This window comes from Physcomitrium patens, chromosome 15 (assembly GCF_059467195.1).
Source record: "Physcomitrium patens ecotype Gransden chromosome 15, ASM5946719v1, whole genome shotgun sequence".
In the NCBI taxonomy this organism is placed as follows: Eukaryota; Viridiplantae; Streptophyta; class Bryopsida; order Funariales; family Funariaceae; genus Physcomitrium; species Physcomitrium patens.
The window spans coordinates 2818762-2843169 of NC_143424.1; the positions used below are offsets into that span (position 1 = coordinate 2818762).

Here is a 24408-nt window from a genome sequence, read left to right on the forward strand (position 1 = left end):
GTTCTAAGGACTATGTACTTAATAGTTAGCAAACTTCTTCAACAAATTATACTAATCTCTCTAGTTAGTACTAATACTAGTAAATGTTATAATATTTAAATATAATTAGATTTTGTCAAACTTGCCACTTATTTATTGCTCCAAAATAATGGAGTTGACATAACTTTGTTACGTGGATGTAGATGAAATTATTAGTACACTATTTATTCATAATACTAATTTAGAGAATGTCTTGTCAAAACATCATTTTAAGTAGACTAAGAAAATATAAAATACTTAGAACAATTTATACAATTTGTATTATTTATAATATTTTGTAGTATATTGTACTAATAAATAATTATGGTTTATACTTTGATGCTAGTTTATATTTTTAAATAAATTAAAAAATATATTTGATTTCATATCTACTCAAAAATAAATCATTTTATAGAAAAAATATACAAAAAAACTATTTGCCTTTTAATTTTTTTCTTCTTAATTATTTTATTTATACCTTTTGATGATCTTGTTAAAATACCACTTATTATTAAAAATATGCATTCTAAACAAAACTATTATTAGTTTTATAAGCTTTATTTTGTGACTTATAATAATATTTCTAATGAATCATTTTAGTATTATTTTTTTATTTTTTTATTTTTCTTATTATACTTAAAATTTAAAAAATATCATTAAAATTGATTATTTAATTTACATAGTATGTAAATAAAAGTATGCATTTAATAAAAGCCGGTTAAGTAAGTATAAGATTTATTTGATAAGTCTAAATCAAATTTTGTTAATAAATACATAATCAAATAGATAAACAGATAGTCATGGTGGATGCAATTTTTTATATTTTATATTTTATTATTTTTTATGATACTTAAGTAGAGGATAATATAAGATAATTACACAACTAAGAAAACTCTTGTTTAATATAGTCTAATAATATGAAAGTTTAAATTTATATCTAACTTTAATAATGAAATTTTATAATATTTATTTTAAATGTAATATTTAATTATAAAAAAATCCATCGTATTCTTATATAATATTTTTAATTATTTTTATAAAATTTCATATAATTCATTTCCAAAAAAAAAAAAAAAAAAAATCCCATTTAAAAAAGAAATCCTACTAAATTCTATTAATAATAGATTTTTTTAAAGAATAAAATTATCATATTTGCAAGTATTTTTTCTCCATACATATATATATATATATATATATATGCATAGTTCCATATTTTACTTGTTTAAAATATAAAGTGGAGAATAAATGTGCGAGGACTACACCTAAAAGGGAGGTTTAAAGTCGGTCCCCACGGACGACCAGGTTTTAAAGGGACGGGGACGGAAACCAGGCCCCTCATCAGCCCAGGCGGCCCCTGTTGAAGCTGTTTCAGCGCGGATCATCGCCTCCATCGCCATATCCCTGCTCGCTCGCTAGCCCCGCCATCGCCGTCGTCCGCCATGGTGATCCCCCTCCTCCCTCGCCTATTCTGTGCCGTCGCCACGCCCTGACTTCTTGCGCTTCTTTTGAGACCCATTTCGTTTTTTTCAGCTCGGAGTTTCGTTCAAATCATGAAACCCTAATTCGGTAGCATAGTTGTTATTATATTGAGCTGTGGGACTGGTTTCGCTTGTTTGTGTTACGGTAGTGTGCCCAAGTTACGTGACGCATTGTAAGCAGATGGGTTTCAGTTCTTTGATTAGGGCCACAATGTTTTTTGGGTGAGAAGTGGTTCGATCTCTTCTAGAATGGAGGATTAGGACTTCGTTGTGCAGTGACACTCAACGTGCTTTGAATGGAGGTTAGGGGGTTCAGCTTGGATGACAGAAAAAGCTAGGTTAGAAAAGAGGGTTGTGTTGGTCATGTATTGAATGAAGGGGGTTTGAGAATTGCAGACGAAGGGGACAGGCAGTTTCGGTAAGCGCCGGAACAAGTCGCACACTCTGTGCAGGCGCTGTGGGCGGAGAAGTTTTCACATTCAGAAGAGCCGTTGCTCGGCATGTGCTTACCCTGCCGCTCGCGTTCGCTCTTGTACGTGACCCCTGACTTAGTTGAACTTTCTACGATTTTTGTGCACGTGTTCCGGGTCGTCAATGATTTTACGTATTTGTGAAATTTAGCTCTTAAAGCGTTATTAGAGAAAGTCCGACACTGGTGATGAGTTCCTAAGCATTGTATTCTATTTGCATGAAAAGGCAATTTAGTGAACATGGTTTCATCATTGGCGACGCTGTGATATTACTTTAAACACTCGTGCTGCATTTACCCTCGAAGATGTTCTATTTCATCTTGGATTGGAGCTTCTCTATGCATATTCAACGATTCGTCCTCGTTGATGTGTAATTGGGACTTCTTTTCCACAATTTGGCATCATTTGCATGTTGTATTTTTCAGTGAATGTTTTGGTATTGTGACCAGACGTTGATGCAGAATTTGAGTTCGTGCAGATAACTGGAGCGTGAAGGCCATTAGAAGGAAAACCACTGGAACAGGGCGCATGCGCCATCTTCGCCACCTTCCTCGTAGGTTCAGTAACAATTTCAGAGAAGGTACGTTTAGCTCTACACGTCAAGATGGTTTCAAGTAATTTAATGTATCTGCCTTCTGGTGTCATATTTGAATCATACGTCGGAAGTGTTTCAAGCGTGTTTACCATCAGATTTGCTTGGTAGGTATATTTTATGTTGTTTGATGTACATTTTTCTTATGTACATGTTTTGTTACTGCAGGTACACAGGCCGCTCCCAGGAAGCAGGTTGCTGCCACCTAGACTTGAGTGGGTTTCTGCATATGATGTGAAACATTTGTTTACGGAGGGTAATCCCCTGATCCCGTGAAACAGAATTTTGATGACACCAATGCTGTGTTTCTAATGATGTAGTAGTTATGTGGTCAGATTATTTTCATAATTGGACTATTTTCTTTTGGATCATCACTCTTTCTGTTTCGTTTAGTCGTTCAAGACTCTGGATGTATTCTATGGCATGCACCAAATAATCTGTGATGAGCTTGTTCGTTTACTTATTTGGACTTCAATGTATAGTCACGTTCTTAGGTGATTTTACTGACAGAGTAGAGCTGCAATGGTGGCGTTTCAGTAGAGGCGCTATTTCATGTTGTCCATGCCTTTGCACTAAAAAAAAGTTCATTTATGTTCACGAAAGTCGGTACGCTAAATTTGAATCAACTGAGGTTTCTCGGTAAATGGACAGAACAGATGTTTGCAACCTCAGCTTTCGAATCGGGTTTGTATGCGAAGGTCTCTGTAAGCCAAATTCTTCGGGTCCACACATGATATAAACTATCGATACTGAAATAAATACTGCAAATATTTAGTTGCAATGATATTTGGCATGTGCACGTCTAGATAAGCATATCAGAGAGACAATTGTCTGTATTTTATACTGATGGACACAGCACCAGGGAGGCAAACGTTAGCTATGATTTTTGAAATCTGGAGAATCAAAAAATAAATTCTTCAGCTCCTTCAATTTCAAATATGAAGAATCTAACTCAATCTAAGCTTACATAACCAACATTGGGTTTATTAAAAGTATCATGAAAAGATGAGAAAAGAAGATTCTTTTTCACCATTCATTTCAAAACAACACGAACCTATACACATCATATCCTGTTACACTGAAAGTGAAAATTAGCAGCAACCTTCAAGTTCTGCACCTACTTGAATGATGAAGCTGTGGGTGGCACTGTGGGGGTGTACAAAGAAAGTGCTTCTGTGGAGATGGAGCGCAGAGTGCAAAGAGAGTAGACAATGAAGACTAAAGTACAAAGCACTAAATCAGAGACATAAAGTATACTTTCACCGGCTCCCTGAGACAAAAGCTGGGCCATCTGTATTGAACTGAGATCGTCTGCAGTTTCAGTTACATGTATAAACATCAATAGAAAGATGCAAAATGTAAAATACTGATAATTTAACCTCAAGCTACATATACTTCAAAATACCAGAAAATGGAGTACTTGAACTCGTGCTTAATTGATCATGGTCACTAGTGTTCGTTGGGTGATATCAAAACCAATTTGAAGTTGAGCACTCTTCGAATTCGTTGAGTGATCCGTCTGAGAGCCCCATGTGACTTAATCTTGCGATGTAGAACGCCTTCTGTAGATGGAACTAATAGTTGCATCTGCAATGAAGATGGTTTGAACAAGTCACTCCAATTTGCAGCGGCACCAAGGGAGAGGAGAAACCACAAAAATATTCCATGAGCATATACTTCGAGCCAACAGACTTGAAAGAAACTACACACAAGTATCAAAGAAATAATGTTAACAGGGCACTTTTAAGAGCAGGCTTAGTATTCGTTAACATGTAAAGTTTTTTCACTTACCACATAGCACAACTTCTCTCCAGTATAAGGAAAAAATAGAAGAGGATTGATCACTGCTTTGTGTCAATTTGTAAGTCAACTCAGAAGGGTCGAATTTGTGGAAGCGGAAGATCTCCTAAAATTGTATCATTGATGTTGTGAGAAGCCATAGCCCAGACCTTGAGTTTCGTTCAGCCATTGCCAGTAATCATTAAGGACAATGTCTTTAGGTTGCACTTCTTTCCATCGACCTTCACAGAAGATAGCATAAGCGTCTCTTGCGTACCTGAGCCAGCAATCAGTAAAAGAAATTGTTAACACGTTGGGAAGGTTTTAATCCTGAACAAAATCATCCAAGTAGCTAAGAAACTAAGTGATGTCTCTTCTCTCAAAACGTTAACCCCCTCAAGATATGTATAAACACACACTTACTCGCCAACTCCATGTAGCTGAGTAACATTTGTCCAGGTTGTTCCCAAATACTCTTGTGAGAAACGCTGTAGCGTTTTTGCTCTCTTGTTTTGTAGCCCCAGAGAATGAATCACAGTTCCAATTTTCTCAGTTTCAGTAGAGACGCATGTCTCTGCATTTGGACACATCTCAAAAAAGTCCCAGATCACCTTATGCATCTGTACACCCCAAGCAACACCAGAACAGAATACCCTCGTTATGGGGCTAAATTTCTCAATAAGAAACACTAGGCAATCACTCAGTCCGTAAAGTGTCCTAAATTGTTTGTAGAATCGACAACATCTAAGAAACTACAGAATTCGAATAATAGGAGACAAATTGTACCTGACGGCCTCCTGTCTTGTTCAGCAACATGCAAGCTACGAGAACTTTCCAAGGGTCCTCATAAAGATGCTCTTGTATCAGGCCATAAGGAGAAACCGGAGGAACAAACATTACGCCGGTTGAGAAACGGGCTCCTGGAGGAGGCATAACATCAAAAAAATTCTGTATTTTCATCTTAGCCGGAGGTGTGAGCTCCACAGAAGACGAGAACTCCATCGACGCTACTGGAGACGATTCGGCATCCTCGTAAAGTGTTGTGGCTTCTTCTCTCGCCCTAGACAGGTCTGGTGCACATTACAGCAGGAGATTTGTGCTTCAGTCTTTCCATCTTCTAACTTCCACCGTGTATCTTGACGGGGTATAGTAGACAAGGCAAGCAAAAAAGACACAGCAGAAAAAATATAAACCACGACGAGTTTACCTATCGGAAAGCAAGCGCAAGCAGGAACGTACCACTGTGGGTTTCGATGTTGGACTCCAATTTTTTAGAGTTTTTCCTACTCAACTTGATCTTTGGACTGCCTATCTCACCTTTGGACTTAAGTTGCACAAGCCCTTGTTGCATTCTCAGCCGACTATTCGCAATGCGCTTGGAGGCTCTAACAGGCTTCTGATTCGAAGCCCGTCTTTTTTTTCCTTCCACACTAGCATCCTTCTTTCCTACACTATCAAATGTAACTTCGACACCTACCGCAGCAACTTTTGTATAAATGTCTTCTCTATCTCCTTTATGCAAGCAAGAAACTTCTGAAGAGCTCCTACGTCGCCAATCGATTTTCTTAATTCCAAGGGCTTGTAAAGTTCGCTTGCAATTGAGCTTAATTGACTTCTCTCTTGCTGCTTCAAGTTTCACTTTCGCCTTTCGCACCCAAACACCTTCCTGGGATTGATGTTCGTAAATACTGTCTGATTTTGAGGCTTTTCTGCTGCACTCGTTTGCAGATTCCGGAACTTTTATTTTGTCTGGGTCATTATTCTTGATGGCTTCAAGCTTCGCACGAGCTTTCTCCACTAAAATCCCCTTGGAATTAACTGCCTCTGGCTGGTCCTGCAAATCTGAAGAGAGTAACAGGTTGATCCCAGTATCCACATTATCACCAAGAAAATTCTCCAGTTTCCTTCTCCTCGAACGCTTCGAACGTTTCGAACGTTTCGAACGTTTCTCCCTAGTTGCTTTTACACGATCCAGTTTGAGTCTAGCTGTTTCTAAGGTTACCTTAGTTCTTCGACCTGCAGAACATTTTGCCAATGTAAAAGCTCGCACCCGAGAGACAGGTACTGGCAGCTCCAAAGAATCTGCTTCATTGCTGTCATCGTAGCTTACGAAGTCCATCACCTCAGCATCACAATCTGCACAGTAGTTTAATTGAGCTACTACAACTGGTAGCAATACAATGAACAGTTCGAAACAATTTCGGTCTGGCAGGTTGTCTAAGGCAATAAGATCAAGAAGCGCCGTTTTTACATGGGAGCAACAAGTGACAAAAGTTGTAACCTTAAATAAGACTTAACCCCCTCCAAAATATACCCTAAAGGTTCTTCGCTCGTTGAAAGAAGATGTGTAATGCAAAAATGCCAGCTTAATTGACTTTGGACAAGCTCACGCACTCCACAAATTTCTGCCTTATGAAGCAGCTAACGATAACTACCACTGACCCCAACTCAAATGAAGCACCAAAATTGTACAACTTATACAAATACAACCTACATAACCAAAATCAGATCAAGTAAATTTCCCATACCTGCAGCACATGATTCGGGAGCTGAACATACTTTCAGAGACATTCTTCGATGCACGAAGGCCTCAGGTGTACTGAAACTAACCACACTTGCAGGCGACGATAGACCAAGCCCATCCGACCTAACAGCAATAGCTTCAATTACATACTCCTCACTTATCACCCTCGGCGAATCGCTCTTCACCGCCGTGCCCATTGCACACGCCAATAAGAATCAAACCACCACACCTGTTCTACTGTCTCCTTTAAGATGAATACTCTCGTCACCACCGGAGTCCACAATGCAATGTATTCAGAAACCCAAGGAAAAGAAAACCAGGCACCGCTTCACTTCCACTGCAGAATTCGAAGCTCACAATACGAAACCCACAACACAACGATCACGAGATATCCCAGAAGCTGAAGATTCTCCTCCGTTCCAATTCCAACCCCCCGAGACGGTCCTTGCGCTCAAACCAGAACCATTTCTGCAAAACCCAAATTGCCCAGTTCCGCTTTTCGATTCAGCAACTCATCCCACAGCTCCTTGTCCCCGAGAATCGACACTCCCAAAAACCCATCGACGGATTTCACTGCCCATCTCGCACAGATTGCAAGCTCGCGTCACAGAAACAGGGACCGACACTTGGGTCGGAAACGTAGAAAATTTTGCGGAAAGTTTGAGTACCACGTCGACGAGGAGGCAGGCCACGGCATCGCGCACCGCGCGTGCCACTACAATGACGGCAATTGTGGCACGAATTGGCCCGAAGCATCTGACCATCGCCGCCGCGGCGAAAGCGTCGAAGGCAGCGTTGGAGGCGGAAGCTTCGGCGAAAGCACTCCTGCGCCACGTCATCGATCCACGTAAGCATCAAATATAATTACCTCTATTTTATTTTATTTTTACATCTATTTTTTGTGAGGCTTTTAGATGATGTTTGATTTTTGTCTACTTTATTCAATAATAGTGTAGAAATATATTATTATGTTTAGGCTTTGAAGCTCCATTATCAACTTTGTAACATCTTGGCTTTGTATATGACTTCTTTGTTGCATCAATCTAAATCCTATGTTATGGCTTCAATTAAGCCATGGTACAATTATGAACCTAGAGCATGGATAGAGTACATAAGCATTACAACATCAATACAAGCTTTGCTTGTATTAGGAACATAATTGATTGGGAATGACATGAACAATGGAGCTATTAAAAGATGCATGGGGGTTGTAAAAGTTGCTAGTATACTTCATCTATTTGAGCTTAGCTCTAAAACCTCACAACTCTATAAACTTCTAATTATCTGCTCTCTTGTTGTTGCTAATCCTTTATACTCTGCATTATTGACCTATTCAAGGTTTGTTGTTTTCATGTTCTTTATCTTTGTACTACAATTCTTGAGTTGATACATTTTTTTTTTCAAGTTTAGATTCTAAACCATACTTGGAAAAAACTATCAATCTTCAAGATTTATTATTTTTTATTTAGACACATGAGAGTATATCATGCCTACAAATTGAATGCTATAAAATTCTTTGTAGTTTGTAGCTTCTGACATTATAGTTGGGCTTTGGCCAACTTCTAAAATCCGAGTGCTATGGTGCAAATGTTAATGCCATTTCTAAGAATAATTGACTTACACATGCACCAACATACAGAAGTATTGCAATCATCAAGGGAAGTGGAGTACTACATTGTATCCACATTATTCTATCATCGCAACATTAGAATAATTTCAAGAGGTAAACTAAAAAGATATTTTCATTAATAATGCTCTATTTTCTATGTTCCTAAAGATGCTTCAATCGACTCCATGTTGTTAGGATTTTAGATCCTTGTTGGTTTTTTTTCTTTGGCTATTTTCAAAAAGATATGATTAAATCACCTCATATATTTAGTCATGATTTCATGGTATAGGAACTTGTCCAATTGATTTGTCTACTACAGTTGTATAAATTGTATTGTGTTACTTTGTATTCGAAAAGAGCAACTAGAAGAAAATGTTTTGCTAGTGATGGTGCACACTTATTTCATGCAATTCAAAGGAATTGGATGGATCTTGTTGAATAAATATTTTTGAAATATTAAATTACACTTTAAAGCTTTTTATAACTCTATGCATGTAATTCAGTCTAATTCCACTAATTAAATGCATACAATTATAAAGTTGTGTAAGAGTTGGAAATAAATCCCTTGTACAATCATGATCAAAATCTTCTTTATATCATTGAATAAAATAAATTCCTCACCAACTACATATGAATATTTTTCTTACTAAATAAATATCTATAAATAGTTGACACATGGCTCATAATATTTGAGAACTTCTTATAGATGTTTGTGAACTTACCATAGGTTGTATAAGATAAGTTCTAACATTATATCTATAACTATTGCAATTTCTCCAATGCCTCTTACTTTCTCCTGCTTCAACAACTTCAAATTGTGAAGGTGTTTGTTGAGTAGAACATTCATTTTGTCTTTCACTATTACTTGTTCCTTGCAGTTGCATTTTTTGCCAATTCATAGTTGGATTTTTTAACCTTGCACTCATTGATGCAAGCTCTAAGAGCTAAGCATAAATTTTTTTCTTATTGATGTATTGATAGCAACTTGAATATGTGACCAACAACATCAAGGACCATTTGAAGATAATTGGATGATACAAATATATATCTTTTTGGTAATGGAAGAAGTAAATCAGTAATATTCACCATGTGGTATTGAAGATGGAAGTCATTGATTATTAAAACACCTCCATTATGAACCATAGTTTGAAGTTTATATTTATATATAATTTTTAACATCTTCATCAATGAGCTTGTGAAGGAGTTGACGTCTAATACTTCTTTTTCACCTTGAAACTACTCAAACACAAGGTTGAGAGTAAACATGGAGATGTTTTTAATAACAGTTGTGAAGAAAAGAATCTATTTTGTTGTATTTTGACAAAAAGTGAAAGAAAAATTTATACTTTATGTAAATCTCTTATGGAAAATTTTAAATATGATTTGAGGATTGAATGTTGTGTCACGGACATACTCAAGAAAGCTTTTGTACCTATAAATACGGGTTTAATTGAATTGGACTTATGACTCTCTACTTGATTAACTACACTGTTAGTTATACTTTTAGAGAAAGTAAGAATTCGGGAAATCCAATCTATTTGAGGGTTGTATTTTGTAACCACGATAAATCTAAAATGACTGGATTAGAAGGAGATCTAATGATATTAAATACTACAAAACTATTATGACCATTGATTATTACTTCTATAGGAAGGGTTTCATGAGTAATATCTCCAGAAGACAATGGATGACCATCTATGACTTCTACATGAACAGGTTTAGTTTTCTTTACTAAAGATATGCTATGTCTTTTAGTAAATTCTTCATCTAAAAAACACGTTGAGGCTCCTGAATCTAATAAGGCAAAGACTTTGTAATGTTTAGGTCCTAAAATAACATTTAATGTAAAACAAGAAGAGGGCTCTAAGGAGAGAATATGACCTTTACTAGATGTTGTGCAAGGTTCCAGCTGCACGGTCCCTATTGTAGCTGGACAAACTTGTTTTCCGACATATTGTCTTCTTTCAAAGCCATACTCCTCATTTGGTGATTGCGTCGTTTCTTTAGACAATGTTGAGTAGTATGCTTTGGTTCTCCACAATATAAACATAATCCTTCTTGACGATGACGAGTCTTTTCTTGCTCAGTAAGAGATTTGAAACGTACTGCATCAATTTGCATATCTTCTACTTCCAAATGTATGTGTTAAAGAGGTGTTGGTGTTGCCATTGAATTATAGTAACGTTGAGGTCCACTTATACGGTTCTCAGATCGGAATTCAAAAAGGCGATTGTCGCACTTCACAGCAAAGTCAATTGTTTGACTCAATGTTTGAGGATTAGATAAGTTGAACATTAATTTTTTTACCTCATATTGTAATCCGTAGAGAAATTGACTAATAAGAGCAGCATCATCCCACTTGATATCAGTTGCAAGTTGTCAAAATTATAAAGCGTATAACATTACTGATCGATTGCCTTGTCATAAAATACGGATCTTATTGGTTGCAACACGAATTGCATCATGTTCTCCATACATGAATCGAAACTCCGCCAAAAAAGCCTCTAGATTATCCAATATTGGATCTCATCATTCAAAAAAAGATGAAAACCATGATAGTGCTGAACCTGAAAGAAGCGTACCAATGAATCTAACTTGCGATCTTGGAGTTGGATAGCTTTGGGGTTGAAGTTCAATCACAAGTTGCACTTGATTGATAAATCCTCGAAACTTGAATCTGGTGCCATCAAACTTCTCGGATAAGGCAATTCTTGGTTCTCTAACATTTGAAGGGTGTTCCACCATAGGAGAAAGGACATGGTTTGGTGCAGATGTTGAAGCAGCTCCAACCATTTCTATATCTTCACTTCCTGCTAATCTTGTTGCTCCTTGTGGTGGTAAATTGAGTTGATGCATCGCAAGCATTAACTCCCTCAATTGCTCTTGCATTTGTGCCATTGCACTCTTCATTTGAACAAGTTCTGCCATGATAACACTTAGAAGAGAGAAGATGTCTAATATCGCTCAAAACAAATAGAAGAGAGGACTTGAAAACTAAGGACAATATCAGTTTAGAAGAGGGTAATCCGCAACTTCTAATATGCTTAAATCCTATCAAGAAAAAAAGGTAATCCACTCTTAATCAAGATTAGACAAAGCTCTGATATTATAGGTGTACTCTTATCAATCTGTCAAGGACAAGAACTCAATAAAAAAACAATTCAGACAAGTGAGCCTTCACTCAAAAAAAGGTAACAAAATATAAATAAACAAGTATGTATATTGAAAGAGAAACTGGAATGGCTATTGCCAAAAGACAAGAAAACTAGAGACCCTTGAAACTAGACTGGAAGCAAGAAAAGAGTTGACAAGAGTGAAGAAGCCTTCACTCTTGTCTCTATATATACTATCTAACTAGGGGCTATGTGGCAACGTTCTATAGGACCTCCAATATGTGTTGACTTTGTAGAACACATGCCTTGACTTACAAGGCAAGTTTTTCTACGTGTGGGCCACATAGTTAGCTTGATCTTCAAACTAACAACATTTGTGGCACATGGCCAACTTGTTGACCACGTTTCTAATCCAAAAAGTCAATTAAAGATACCTATGAAGTCAAAGCAGCGTCTATGAAGCTTCTAAGAAGCTTCTATATTAAATACTATAGAATTAACTTACTTTTACCTACTTTTACTTACTTCTACCTATTTGTATATGTAATTACTAGCTTACATGATTATGTCCGTGACATGTTGACTCTCAACTTGAGATATAGTTACACTTCTTAAAAGAAAATAACTATTTTTTGAAGCTTTTATAAAACATTTTTTTTGTGGTATTGTCATGGACATATATATTTATCTGGATAATAAGATTAGGTAAAAATAAGTCAAAGTAGATAAATATGATAATATCTTGTTGAAAGCTTCTTAGAAGCTTCATAGACACTACTTTGCCTTTATACATGTCTATAGGTGATTGATAGGTTGAAAACTTGGCCAACAAGGGAGCCACATATCGACATGTTGACCACTTGTAGTACAAGTTGGACATATGGTGCACACCTACGAAACTTGCATTGCAAATTAGACATATGTCTTACAAGTTAGATGCGTATTAGAGGTCCTATAGTATATCGCCACATATTTTTTAGTTAAGTAGTATATATAGAGGCAAGAGTCAAGCCTTCCTCGCTCTTGTCAATTCTTTTCTTGTTTTTTAGTCTAGTTTCAAGAGTCCTATGTTTTCTAGTCTTTGGCAATAGCCATTCCAATTCTTCCTTGAATATACATACTTTCTTCTATTTTTTCACTTGCCTTTTGACACATATTCTATGAGTTTATGCATCTTCTTTCAATTAGTGTCCTTGACAAGTATCTAGGTATTTTGCAAATACTTGACTATTATATGCACACTAGTGGGGATATATTTAAAGGAGAAGATGTTCTATTCTTCATTATAAAGCACTTTTATACTAGCATTTATCACATTGGTTCAGTCTACCAAAACTTTAGACCAATCTTCTATCAACCTTATAGTAAAATACTTCTTATAATTTGCCATGACATTTTTAAAAATATGCCGTATATAAAGTAGTACATTAAGGATAGAAAAAAATGTTTTTAATGGCATTTATTAATGCCAAATCTTGATCAAATCTAATACAAATTGGTTTAATATTTTCATACAAATGAATGAGTTGTGTTAAAGACCAAGAAAACAACAACTTTATTTCTGATTAGAAAAAAAACAATTACAACTATAAAGGAGGTATTAAAACTTGTTATCCTTACTATGTGTAACACATGCATTTTAAATTGATTTGTTTTATAAATACAATCCATAACAATAAAAAAAGAATATTTTCTTGTTAGTTCAAAATATTTTGCATGTCCAAAGAAAAGAGAAATTACCTTATTTCTTTTGTCACATTGATAAGAAAATTAATATACACTATTTTATAGACTTTTTAAAAATAAAACAGTGGAAGTAGAACCATTAAGAACTATTTGACACAATTTGTGACATTCATTATAAATAGTGCAAGTAATAACACAAGTAAGGATTTCTCTTGTATAGAGCAAATCCAAAGTATGCAACAAACAAGTTGAATATATAAAGATATATAGTACTAAAAATAGATGGAAAAGCCATTTTTGTTTCAATTCAAATATGGATAAGAATAATGATAAGGTATTTGCTGCCATTATCTTATATTCTTTGTGATAATGGATAGATTAATTTTTAAAAAAATTAGATTATTTTAATATTTTTCTAAATAAAGTTATTTAATAATTAATTCCAGTAACTTATCAAAATAAAATATAGAATATAGATTTTTAAATTCATTTTATAAACAATAATAGTTGTATTATTAAAAAATTAGAGTTTTAACTTCAAAGTATAAATTATAAATAAAAATATTATATAATTTGAAGAAATTTATTGAATTATATTTTATTTTCTAATAAATTATGTTCATATTTTTTAAATTTAATATCTTTATATTTTTTAAAGTATTTATATTAATATTAATATTTTTATTTAATACTCATTTGGCTTTAAAATTTTGTTTCTCTAAAGTCAATATAAAGTAATACTTATTCATTTATAAATAAATATGTTTAATATTTTAAGATTTCAAAATAAGAAATTTATTAATGATTTAATATTTTAAAAATAATAATAATATAATATAAAGTATAAATAATATCATTGTAAACAAGTATGGTTAAAAAAAATTAGATATTTTCTTTTAATATTTTGATAATATTGAATAAACAAGAAGACTATGTAAACAACATTCAAGAGTTTTTAATATACCAGTACAAACAAATGTAAAAATACGCATGGTTTTGTATTTATACAAATAAAATATAATATTATTATAAAATTTTTAATAGTATTATCTTATAATTTAATAAAATAAATATATATTTTCTTTCTAAATTTTTATTCTATATATATATATATATATATATATATATATATATACACATAATTAAGATATCATTTTTACTTATAAGCATTTTATGATGTTATAATCTTTGGAAAAATTAAATTCATAAGAATCTTATAAGATTCTTATAATCTTAGAGTATATTTTATTTAATAAATAAATTTAAAAAAATTATGGAATTTAAATGTTTTTAGATTTTTAATTATTTTATAATTGGTTTTTTTTATTATGCCAAAATATTTTAAAATTTAAAATTTAATTTTTTATGAAACAAACATATTATAAGAGCAACCAAATTTTACTATATTGGTTTTTTCACTTAATTTTAATTATTGAAAATAATAGTTTATATTTGAAAATAAAATATGGATTCTAAAACTTTTACTTTAAATTTTAAAAATTTATAAAAAATAACTAAATAGCGCACATAATATATTATATTAAAAGTGCAATTTAAGTCTCATACAATCCTATTGTAGCCGAAATAAGGATTTGGAAATATTTGTGTAAATAATCAAATCTTGTAGCTAGAGAAATAAAAATATCACAATATTCAAAATATAAGATCTAATCTTATAGATTCAAAAAAAAAAAAAAAAAAAAAAAAAAAAAAAATGAACACCTAACAAACAATATCCTTTACATAAAACAACTTAAAGAGACAAATATATAGGATAAACAATGGAGACAATAACCTTCTCTAATTTGCTATTTGTATCTTTCATTGTTTTCATCAAAAGTGAAATAAAACTAGATAATGCACAAGTATTGTTTTTATCAAAAGTGAAGCAAAACTTAACTTGCCTATTCATAAGGCGTTGACATGCATGAGAATGTTTTAATCAGGTTTTAGAATACTCAAAAAGCTAGCAACCATTTGTGTAATTCATTCTTAAATATACAAGTTCAATTTGAAATAGTATTGCTTAGTCTAATAAATGATTTTGTATTGACAATGAATAGTTAGATAGCTTATAATATACTCAAGATTCAATTTTTGGTGACAACTATATGGATTTAATTAGTTAAGTTATAATTGTGGTTTATTGTGACATGTTGATATATAGTATTTTACTCTTTGTTGTGAATTTTATGAAAAGAATAGAACAATACATTTATATTATTTTATCTTTTATATATATTTTTTTGTTTCATATTGGTTCATTGTATCACATTCCAAATTCTAAGTTACTTTACACTTTATAAAAGAGTACCTAATAAACCCAAATAACATGAATAAATCATTTGCTTCAAAACAAGTAATTGATATGGTGCAGGCAACAGAAAGCAAAGACCATTTGCCAAAACATACTTCACAAAAATTGATCATCGCTAATTTTCATCTACATGCGAACATTAACATGTTGAAACATCGAATAATTATTTCACAAGTATGTTGGACTAACCAACGATTACACCCGTCACAGTGGTGATTAAAAGTGTTAAGATTCAGTGATCTAGACTGTGTCGGTGAACACCGACATTCACCGAAGTCTGATCGATTTCATTAGAAAGTGAGAAACGCAGTGTTGGGTTCATTGCAGAGTTGCAGAAACAGTAAGCAACAATGTGTGTGGCGGAGCAAAAATACTAGATCGACAACTGCTAACAACACGGTACCGACACTGGTGGAAATCGGCAGATTTGGAAACCGACTGCAAGCCGTTTGGAGCAGTGTCAACTCTCTGAACTGTTTCAAAATCATGCATCGACAGGCTGACAACTCTCGTTGAGCACGAGAGGGGGTTGATGAGGTTGTGCGAAAAATAGCACTGCCGTAGGGGATAGGCCAACTACACTGTACCATTTGAGGTCATGTTTCGTTTTGGTTTGGTTTGGTTTTTTGGCTTGGTTCACAGCGGAAGTCACAATCCAGTTCCAGTTCCTACTGAAATCAAGATAGTATGATAATGTTACTATTGTAACATTGTAGGACAGTTTCACGCAGGACCCCAGGATAAAACCTTGGGGTCTACACTCACTGTCATGTTCAAGCTACTCCAGCAGGGGATTCTAAGAGTGCCACTAGTTTCGTCTTTTACTTTGCCGGGTCACTGGCAGGAACTTTGGAAAACGCAGATTTGAAAACACTGCACCATTGAGATTTGAGTTTGCCGACCCTGACAAGGTTCTCTGCTGCACATGAACAGCAATCCTCTCCTGCCATTATCACAGAGCCATGTACGCTCCACCACCGATCACCATGTGGTCGAGCCATCCAAGTAACACATGAAGCAGTACCGTGTTGCTGGAGCTCACAGTTTTTACACATGACACATACACGATCTGTTAGGATATTCTGGAGCTCTAGGGAGTGATGAACATCGCTCCAGTTTGGAGTTGTAACTTGAGCTGAATAGAGCATGGGGCACAATTAAATAACTCCCACTGAAAGAAGAAGAAGAGAATGGAAGCATAGTTTCTGGTTGTCTCAGAATTACTCTGTTCAGAGTTACCCTGACTATTCATACAGTCTCAGAATAACCCTGAACTGTAGTGAATGGACTCCAGGGTTACTTCTTGATCAGTGGGCGTGGAACACCATCATCTGAACGAAGAATCAATTCTGCTCCTCCAATGGTTAGGGTAGACCATTTTTCTATGTCACTCTCTCTCTCTCTCTCTCTCTCTCTCTCTCTCTCTTCACTACCTCTTAACCAGTGGCCAAAGAAGCCAGATCACCCTTTGGTGAGCAGCAAGCAAGCTGTTATGACGGACACTTCAACCAAAATGTGGTAATGAAGCTCGTGCTGATAGAGATGGTGCCTGAAAAGCTTGGTGCGCTAGATCGCATTTCTCAATTTTATTCTCAGTCGATAGCTGTATCTTTCCAACCCCATACTAGTGCACGTCGAGTTTGATAGCAATAATAATGATATGTGACTCGGGTGGGGGCTCCAGTGTACCCTTCGTGTCATTTGCATAAACAGTAAGATTCGTTGACAATGGCCGGCCAAGCGGTGGAGGATGTCTCTGGTGAGGTGCATGCGATCGCCCTGGATCGTGCACCCTTAAGTATGCGCTGCGACAGGTCAAGTCGAAGTAACATTTGCAAGTTACAATATTTTTGGTGTGGACTGTGGTGGAGCCCCTGAGATGGACAGGAGAGGGCCTGGGTGCTCCAGACCATGAGTACAAAATCTTCGCAGGCGAGGAAGAGATCTGTCTTGAGCTCACTCGTCGACCTTGTCATCGTCATCGTAGCAGTTGCCTTCAACCTATGCTTCCGTTCCACACTCTTCCTCGATAGTCCTAATACGAGGACTACACGCTTGCTGAAACGGAGATATTACCACTGTTCAAGTGCTCTCCACTACAGTTAATGAATTCCAGAACACTAGTATCGCAGCATCGCTTACCAACGTAGCGAGCCTGGCTAGAGTTGGTGGAGCTCGTAGTTCCAGGCATGTGGTTATGGTTGTGGCTGTGGTTTTCTAAATGCGATCTGCGATGATGATTTTTAACATGTTCATCGATGGCTCCCTTCTAGAGTCTGACGAGTGGTGAGAACCTTAGGCAGGAATTGTTGCAGCTCAAGGACGCGAATTCTATAAGGGCGCAAAATGCACTATCACATGGGGTTGCCCTTCATGTGCTGGTCTAGTTATCTGTATTAACACTGTACTTGGCGATAGGTTCATCAACACAAGGTTTTTAAGGGTACTTTTCTTTTCAAACATGCAGTCTGATCAAGCGCCAGATTTGAGAATTCAGGCTTACCTAAAGTCTACCTACAGTCTACTGTTCCTGGCTGAGAAGGTCTTCATGACGCTGCTACTTTCTATTTACAAGTAAGTTTCTTATTGTGTAAGAGATTGTTGTAGTAAACTCTCATCGTGACATTGCACAACTGATGTAGTTCCGGAGCCTCTGCTACAAAATGGCGCCTCGTAAACTGTTCGATCTCAACAAGTTGCCTGCTTTGGATGAAGAGATGGAAGAAGTTGTCGCAGTGGAGGGACATCTCACAGGTCATCGAAGACTGGAGTGGACCACAGAGAGACGAAGCCAGAGATCGTCGACTGTTGACACAAACGTGTCCTTGCTGCTCCAAAATGGTGCTGCAAATGGCATCTCATGGCAAGCTCTCGGTGGGGTAATGAATCAGGGAGCCAAAATTGCTAACGCGAAGCCTAACGGTTGGACTTCATTGCTGGCACCACATTCTCAAGCAGCAGGGTGTTTGACCACCGAGCGGAGCTCCATGGAGTCGTGCTTTGTAACCTCAAATACAACCGAGGGAGTTGCAATATTCAATATGCGTCCGTTCTTCGAAAAGCAAGCGAAAAGACTGTTAGAGATGTGGTCAATTAGCGAGTTGGAATTGAGACTGCCTGAAAATGAGATGTCTTGTCAGTCTACCACAGATATCAATGTTGGGAATAACATCAAATATCATATCGAGGTTTCTGATGAACAAAGTGAAGGTCGCGGTCCAAATATGTATGATTTCGAACATTCAGAAACCATGATGCGCCAGCGAATTAAACCCAAGGTATGAGACGCGCCACTTTAACTCTTATTCATCCTAATCTTTAAAATCTGCACTACGAAATCGTTACAAAAAATTGTATGAGTATAGTCTCTCGCTACAGTAAGTGCAATTCCTTCATCAGGATCGAAGCATGTCATTTCCTTTTCTATTTGTCACTTGACACAATCCTTGGCTTTCTCGGTCCTCCCTCAAATCCAGGCAGTAATCGAACCAACAATTGAAGAAGCGGCCAACAATACAAGCCAGCTGCGTAAGTCACTTACTCGCATTGATAGTGGAACATTGAAGCTCACAGGAGCATCTCAAGAAGGTGCGACACTTGGGAATCAAACAAAATCCAAACACAATCTCAGGCCGGCTGACCAAGAACCTGTGGTCAATAGTACCGAACATCAAGAGGAACTCCTCAGAGAAAAAAACATTAAAGCCCTGGCATTCGATGCAACATTTGATTTCAACACAGAGAGATGCACCCCTACATCTCCCTGCAAGCGGTGTTTAGAGTTCTGTGAGACTCCCTTCCCCGCGGCCCTCGCACCTGGCTGCCCTATAGGAGACGACCCAGTGTTCGCTTCTGGCAATGACGAGGATGTTCCCCCTATTCTGAAGAATAGAAACGAGGAAGAAGTTGCTCTAAGAAAACAATCACGGCATGGTCCCAAGAGTAAGAGTTCTAAATATAGAGGTGTGACGTTCTACACCAGGACGGGAAAGTGGGAAGCCCATATTTGGTACGTTCCACCTCTGAGCTCACTAGTTCTACGCATTGGCTTGTGTTTCTTTCATGCAGATGATTACTTGCTCATTTCTTGTGCTTGATTTCATGAAATCAGTAAACTTCTAATTTCCACAGTGTGCTGTGGCAGGCATGAGTCTGCACAGGTGTACCTTGGTGAGTAAACATTACCTCATAAGCCACCACTTTTTCAGATCTTTTCGGTCTATCGAATGTTGAAGCGGTACAAATTAATCTGGAATGTACGTTCCTCGCCGAAGGTGAAAATAAGTTGGCGTCCTCATGAACTTGGTATCTCTGAAGCGCTAGTTTATCATCATTACACGGAGTGATTTTTTATTAGTGTTAATGTCACTTCAGAGCACTTAATCTCACACGTATATTCAGTTTTCACGGTACAATTTTGAAAACTTTAACATGAAATGTATTTGCAGGTGCATCTGACACAACAGAAGAAGCTGCCAGGTAGTGTACTTTCTAAGATTCATGTCTAAATACACGTACTAGCTTCTCGTCGACAGTTTCATCGGTTCTGGTCATGTGCATCGCGTTCATGTTGGCTTGGACAACTTGGTATTTTTTCCATTTTTTATTCACATAACTTCCTTTTCATTTGCACCTACAGGGCATATGATAAGGCTGCTATCCTGCTGATTGGCCCCGATGCAGACATAAATTTTAAACCTGAAGACTACCCAATGGAAATGAGACATGTTAAAACTCCCTAACCACATTCAATTTACTGAGAATGTTAGTGGAGATAATCGCAAGTTATATTCTTTATGATTAGTGTTAAGAATTCATTCAATTTCAAGCAAGAGCTGTCTCAAAAGTCTCCGTATATTCACTAGACCATTCAGCTAATTTAGTTCTCACGTTACACGTGGTGTGGCAGCTGTACAAGCTCAACAAGGAACAGCTTGTGATTTATCTGCGGCGAGATAGCAGAGGTTATGGAGCTCAGGCCTCATTTCCTGGAGTAAAGCATATCAAGAAGAATACATACCAAGCTGCGTGTGGGTATGACTTAGAACAAAGTTGAACGTTTTATTAATCGCACACTGAGGAGAATATGCTTCAAAACTTAATTCGGCCCTACCATAACAAGTAGTCGGGACCAATCTCGGTGTATCACTTACTACTGACCTGGATATGAGAGCGAAAGGATCTCTCAATCCATTCTAGCTTCGCAGTGCACTTCCTAAAGCATAGAGAAGATCTGTGGTTATACATTGCTTGTAATGCATTTCTTATTGCATATTTGAGAATAATAGACTAACCTTATAATTATTACTTCAAATTAAAATAATTTATTTCTGTTCTATTGACCCTGATGTTTGCAGAATGTTGTGCATGTAGAGATACTATCTTGGGCACTACTTACCCCACTGAAGAAGATGCAGCCAGGTCTTCAATGCTTCTCAGTTTCTCTGCTTGTGCCACGAAGTCAGATTATCTTACTATTTAGTATCGAACTTGGATAATATTCACCTGTTGACAATTGTTGCAAGAGAGTTTCTGAAACCAGTCAATAATCTAGTACTGGATTACTCTCAAAATTTTGTCTATTGTGCTTGATGAACCTCAGGGCCGTATATAAAGAAGCAGTAAGATGTTCTTACGGAGGAATGGCAAGTTGGATCATCAACACTCACCACGTCAGGAACATACCATCGTATGCTTGGCAACGGTTAGCTGCGTTAGATCCTGGTAATATCATAAATGATTGAAACATGTTCATAATGTAAACAACCATATTCAATTTTTTTGCATGAGAAATTTGACGGAATTTTGGGGTAGCGTCTAAATTAGTGTGTCTGAAGAAAGTTGTAATTCACGCCACTTAGCTTATATTTTTGTATGAACTATGTTAACAATGTTTATTACCTGCAGAGGAGGTCACGAAACTGACAGCAGGAACCAACATCGGCTCCTGCAGTGCGCTGAGGAAGAAGTGTTCCTTAAAAAGACGCAACTTATCTTCGCAAAAGAAGAACAAGAAGAAGCGCTCATCTCGCTCAAAGAAAAAGCAGTCCTTCACATCCCCAAAGAATACCACCATATTCGCCACCTCTGATACTACAAAGTCCGTCCCAGCTGGTCAGGTATAATTCAGAATTTTCGTCATTTGCGATTGCATGGTTGAACAGCTTAAATCATATTGGGCAGACAAGGTAATGCTGGATTTCCGTTTGAAATCCACATTAGCATAGAACTCCATTTCATGCCTTTGAACCGACGAAGCTTGAACGCCAGCTGCAAGTTTGTGCCGAAGTGAAGTCTTTCAATCATCGCTTTGAAGTCGTGCAACTACAATAGTACAATAACGTTCTTGGATTACCCAGATCAGGATAACGATGCGGACACTAAGCAGTTTACTCACAACGTGCAATTTTGTGTAGGATGAAGACGCTGTTCCTAAAACTTGTCACGAGAACAGCCGAGCTTGGGGCGCTCAGCCGGCTAGCTGCAGATCTCCTGACAGGCATTGCGCCTGCACTTCCTCCGGAGAAGATATCACTCTAGCAAACGGGGCCTGCAGCTCCGGTGCTCGCTCACAGCAAACAACTCGGCCAATGCATTTGCAACCTCATGTCGCAGGGCGTGGCACATCCCATGCGGAAATGCTGTGTTTAGCAACAGGCTCCGCCTTCTCATCGCGACGGAGGGTATTCGAAAAAATATCATCAGATTCAGAAAGAGTAGCGATTCAATCCAACGACTTTCCCTCGTCGTTCGGTCGATCTGCGCTGAGCTCTAGCGATCAGAGGTTCACATCCGAAACAGGATTTGTTTCAGCACACGTCAAGAAGTCATCGATAATGAACCCTTCTGTAAATATCCCCACCGACTCCACCAAATTCAAGTTGTTCAATGTAGAAATCAACGTGTCGGAGGAGATGGCCCATGCGGGACGGGGCGGTCACCCTCAAGCACAAACCAGCAACGAAGTCGGATTCCAAAGCCATGACTGCACCACACATTCAGGGGATACCCAGGACCTCCTGCACTTGCCGAGGAAGAGGACCAAGATCACTAAAAGTGTAGACACGAATGATCCATGGGAGTCAGGGTTGCAAACTGTGACAAGAAGTGAATATTGTAGTCCATTCGAGGCAGTTGCAGCCATCAGTCGACGGCATGAGGTGACTCCGCTAAACTGCAGACCATGGCTGCAACCAGACACCAGCCTGGCACCGCTGCGACCCCAAGGCAGACAATCCTGGACAATGCTGGAAACATCACCACTACCACCACCATCTTCCCCATCGACCGTCACTAGCGTGAATGCACTGCACAGATCAGGGAGCCTTTCACTTGTGCAGCCTGCAGGCTCCACGCATCTGGTGCTGCGGCGAGTGTCCGAGATGAGCCGGCGCCTTAAACTACCCGCTCATCTGAGAATCGTGCGGCTCACAAGTCCCGCACCCATGCACCATAAATCTAGCCGCACTGACACAGGATCACGCATCTAGCTACCGCGGCATCGCACGGTTATCAGCTCCGCCGACCGTTATACCGTGTCTGTGGGCTTCGATACTACTTTTCCTGTGACTCCCTTGCAGATAGAGCCTCCCTGTGACTAGAGGAAGCCATTTAAGAGTTCCTAGGCTGTCAAGAGTGCTACAAGACGTAAGAGCTTCTTTTAACTAAAATTGCACTTGGGGCTCCAAGCTCACCTTGTCACAAAAAAATATTACGTTTCAAACATCAAACTCTAAGCTGCAAAACTAATTAATGCAATGTGAAATTTGGTTGACTATCTATGAATGCATAATGCTGACAGTGGCAAGTCGTGGTAGATTCAGAAAGAATCTTTTTTGAATTTAGTAATCTGTGTCAAAATTGCATTGATTGGGTATCATGTGATTAATAGATATCTAGATATCATACAAAGAATATTGTTTAGAAAACCTGCAAACATTACGGTTCTTGTTTTATAAAACACACTATAATATGCAGAAAATTAAATCAATATGCAATAAATTAATATCATTATTTAATTAGTTTTTTATAATTACAAAAAAAAATTGTAATAACGTATGTCAACAATTACAAATATACAAAAAATATATATATATATATATATATATATAATAATTGTAAAGATTTTATTTTGATAAGCTTGTAAAAATCATAAAAATAATGTGCCAAAGATATGTATAAATTAGTGCAAAAAATATTTTTATTTCAAAAAATTATACATGTTTAAAATATCAATAAAATCAATTTGAATATGCATTGAAAAATTATATAGTTTACCTTCAAATATAGTTCTATGTATGTATATTAATATATATATATATATATATACACACATACACAGGAATATTAAATTGACCCATAGAACTCTTCCTATCTAGTACCAAATTACAATTTGACTTAGTAATACTTAAGCAAGTTCTTTAAGCATTAAGGCACACATCAATAATATGCAAGCAGAATTACATTGAAACATGCAATTTTTGGAACCCTTAATTGAACATAAACTTGTTTGACATATTCGTTGGCTCAGGTGTGAGAGGCTACTATTGTTCACATGCACAAAATAATTTGAATTCAAATTAGAGGTTGTGATGTGCGTAACAACTTCACTACAAGGAAATAGTCGGAATTGGCATCACCATTTGGTAATAAGAATGAGCTCTAATGTACAGGGCTCCATTGCAACATTGTGCAATGTTTATGTTCATGGCTTGAAGTTTAAAATTAGATGGAAAGAAAGGGATGAGTTTGGTAGAGGAAGTTAAGAGCAAAAATGAATTAGTTCAAATTTACTTGAGTCAATTTAATATTCTGTTAGATTT

At 36.8% G+C, this 24408-nt stretch overlaps 3 protein-coding genes across 6 annotated transcripts; 2 read left to right on the plus strand and 1 right to left on the minus strand.

Moving 5' to 3' along the window:
- The first annotated feature begins 1367 nt into the window (after positions 1-1367).
- On the plus strand, positions 1368-2932 carry LOC112292713 (large ribosomal subunit protein eL37z). The gene is made up of 4 exons (XM_024541473.3): positions 1368-1460; positions 1893-2028; positions 2445-2546; positions 2727-2932. Exons 1-4 carry the CDS (start codon positions 1458-1460, stop codon positions 2765-2767), a joined length of 282 nt encoding a protein of 93 aa, XP_024397241.1. The 5' UTR covers positions 1368-1457; the 3' UTR covers positions 2768-2932.
- Positions 2933-3812: 880 nt separating this feature from the next.
- LOC112292712 (uncharacterized) lies at positions 3813-7608 on the minus strand. 2 transcript variants are annotated; one of them, XM_024541471.3, is made up of 6 exons: positions 6866-7608; positions 5577-6473; positions 5124-5407; positions 4761-4957; positions 4350-4614; positions 3813-4145 (listed from the first exon to the last, which is right to left on the minus strand). In XM_024541471.3, the coding sequence occupies exons 1-5, from the start codon at positions 7056-7058 to the stop codon at positions 4476-4478; spliced, it is 1710 nt and encodes a 569-aa protein (XP_024397239.1). In that variant the 5' UTR covers positions 7059-7608; the 3' UTR covers positions 3813-4145; positions 4350-4475. The 2 variants fall into 2 exon arrangements, with proteins under 2 accessions (XP_024397239.1, XP_090112332.1); XM_090256206.1 differs by having other exon boundaries at positions 5655-6473; positions 6866-7566.
- Positions 7609-17453: 9845 nt separating this feature from the next.
- LOC112292339 (uncharacterized) lies at positions 17454-23365 on the plus strand. Of its 3 annotated transcripts, none has more exons than XM_090256205.1 (11): positions 17454-18160; positions 18302-18864; positions 19063-19595; positions 19731-19756; positions 20035-20065; positions 20226-20313; positions 20496-20620; positions 20960-21007; positions 21189-21310; positions 21494-21705; positions 22003-23365. In XM_090256205.1, exons 2-11 carry the CDS (start codon positions 18304-18306, stop codon positions 23074-23076), a joined length of 2820 nt encoding a protein of 939 aa, XP_090112331.1. In that variant the 5' UTR covers positions 17454-18160; positions 18302-18303; the 3' UTR covers positions 23077-23365. The 3 variants fall into 3 exon arrangements, with proteins under 3 accessions (XP_090112331.1, XP_024396456.1, XP_073395199.1); XM_024540688.3 differs by having other exon boundaries at positions 17454-18029; positions 18229-18864; XM_073539098.2 differs by having other exon boundaries at positions 17454-18864.
- Positions 23366-24408: the final 1043 nt, after the last annotated feature.

Coding starts and splice junctions, on each gene's coding strand:
- LOC112292713 (XM_024541473.3), top strand. Junction 2,029..2,444: donor TGCCGCTCGCGTTCGCTCTT/GTACGTGACCCC, acceptor GAGTTCGTGCAG/ATAACTGGAGCGTGAAGGCC. Junction 2,547..2,726: donor CAGTAACAATTTCAGAGAAG/GTACGTTTAGCT, acceptor TTGTTACTGCAG/GTACACAGGCCGCTCCCAGG.
- LOC112292712 (XM_024541471.3), bottom strand. CDS start 7,058: ATGGGCACGGCGGTGAAGAGCGATTCGCCGAGGGTGATAAGTGAGGAG. Junction 6,474..6,865: donor TCCCGAATCATGTGCTGCAG/GTATGGGAAATT, acceptor ACTACTGTGCAG/ATTGTGATGCTGAGGTGATG. Junction 4,958..5,123: donor ACAAGACAGGAGGCCGTCAG/GTACAATTTGTC, acceptor TGGGGTGTACAG/ATGCATAAGGTGATCTGGGA.
- LOC112292339 (XM_073539098.2), top strand. CDS start 18,250: ATGGCGCCTCGTAAACTGTTCGATCTCAACAAGTTGCCTGCTTTGGAT. Junction 18,865..19,062: donor GCCAGCGAATTAAACCCAAG/GTATGAGACGCG, acceptor CCTCAAATCCAG/GCAGTAATCGAACCAACAAT. Junction 19,596..19,730: donor AAGTGGGAAGCCCATATTTG/GTACGTTCCACC, acceptor GTGCTGTGGCAG/GCATGAGTCTGCACAGGTGT.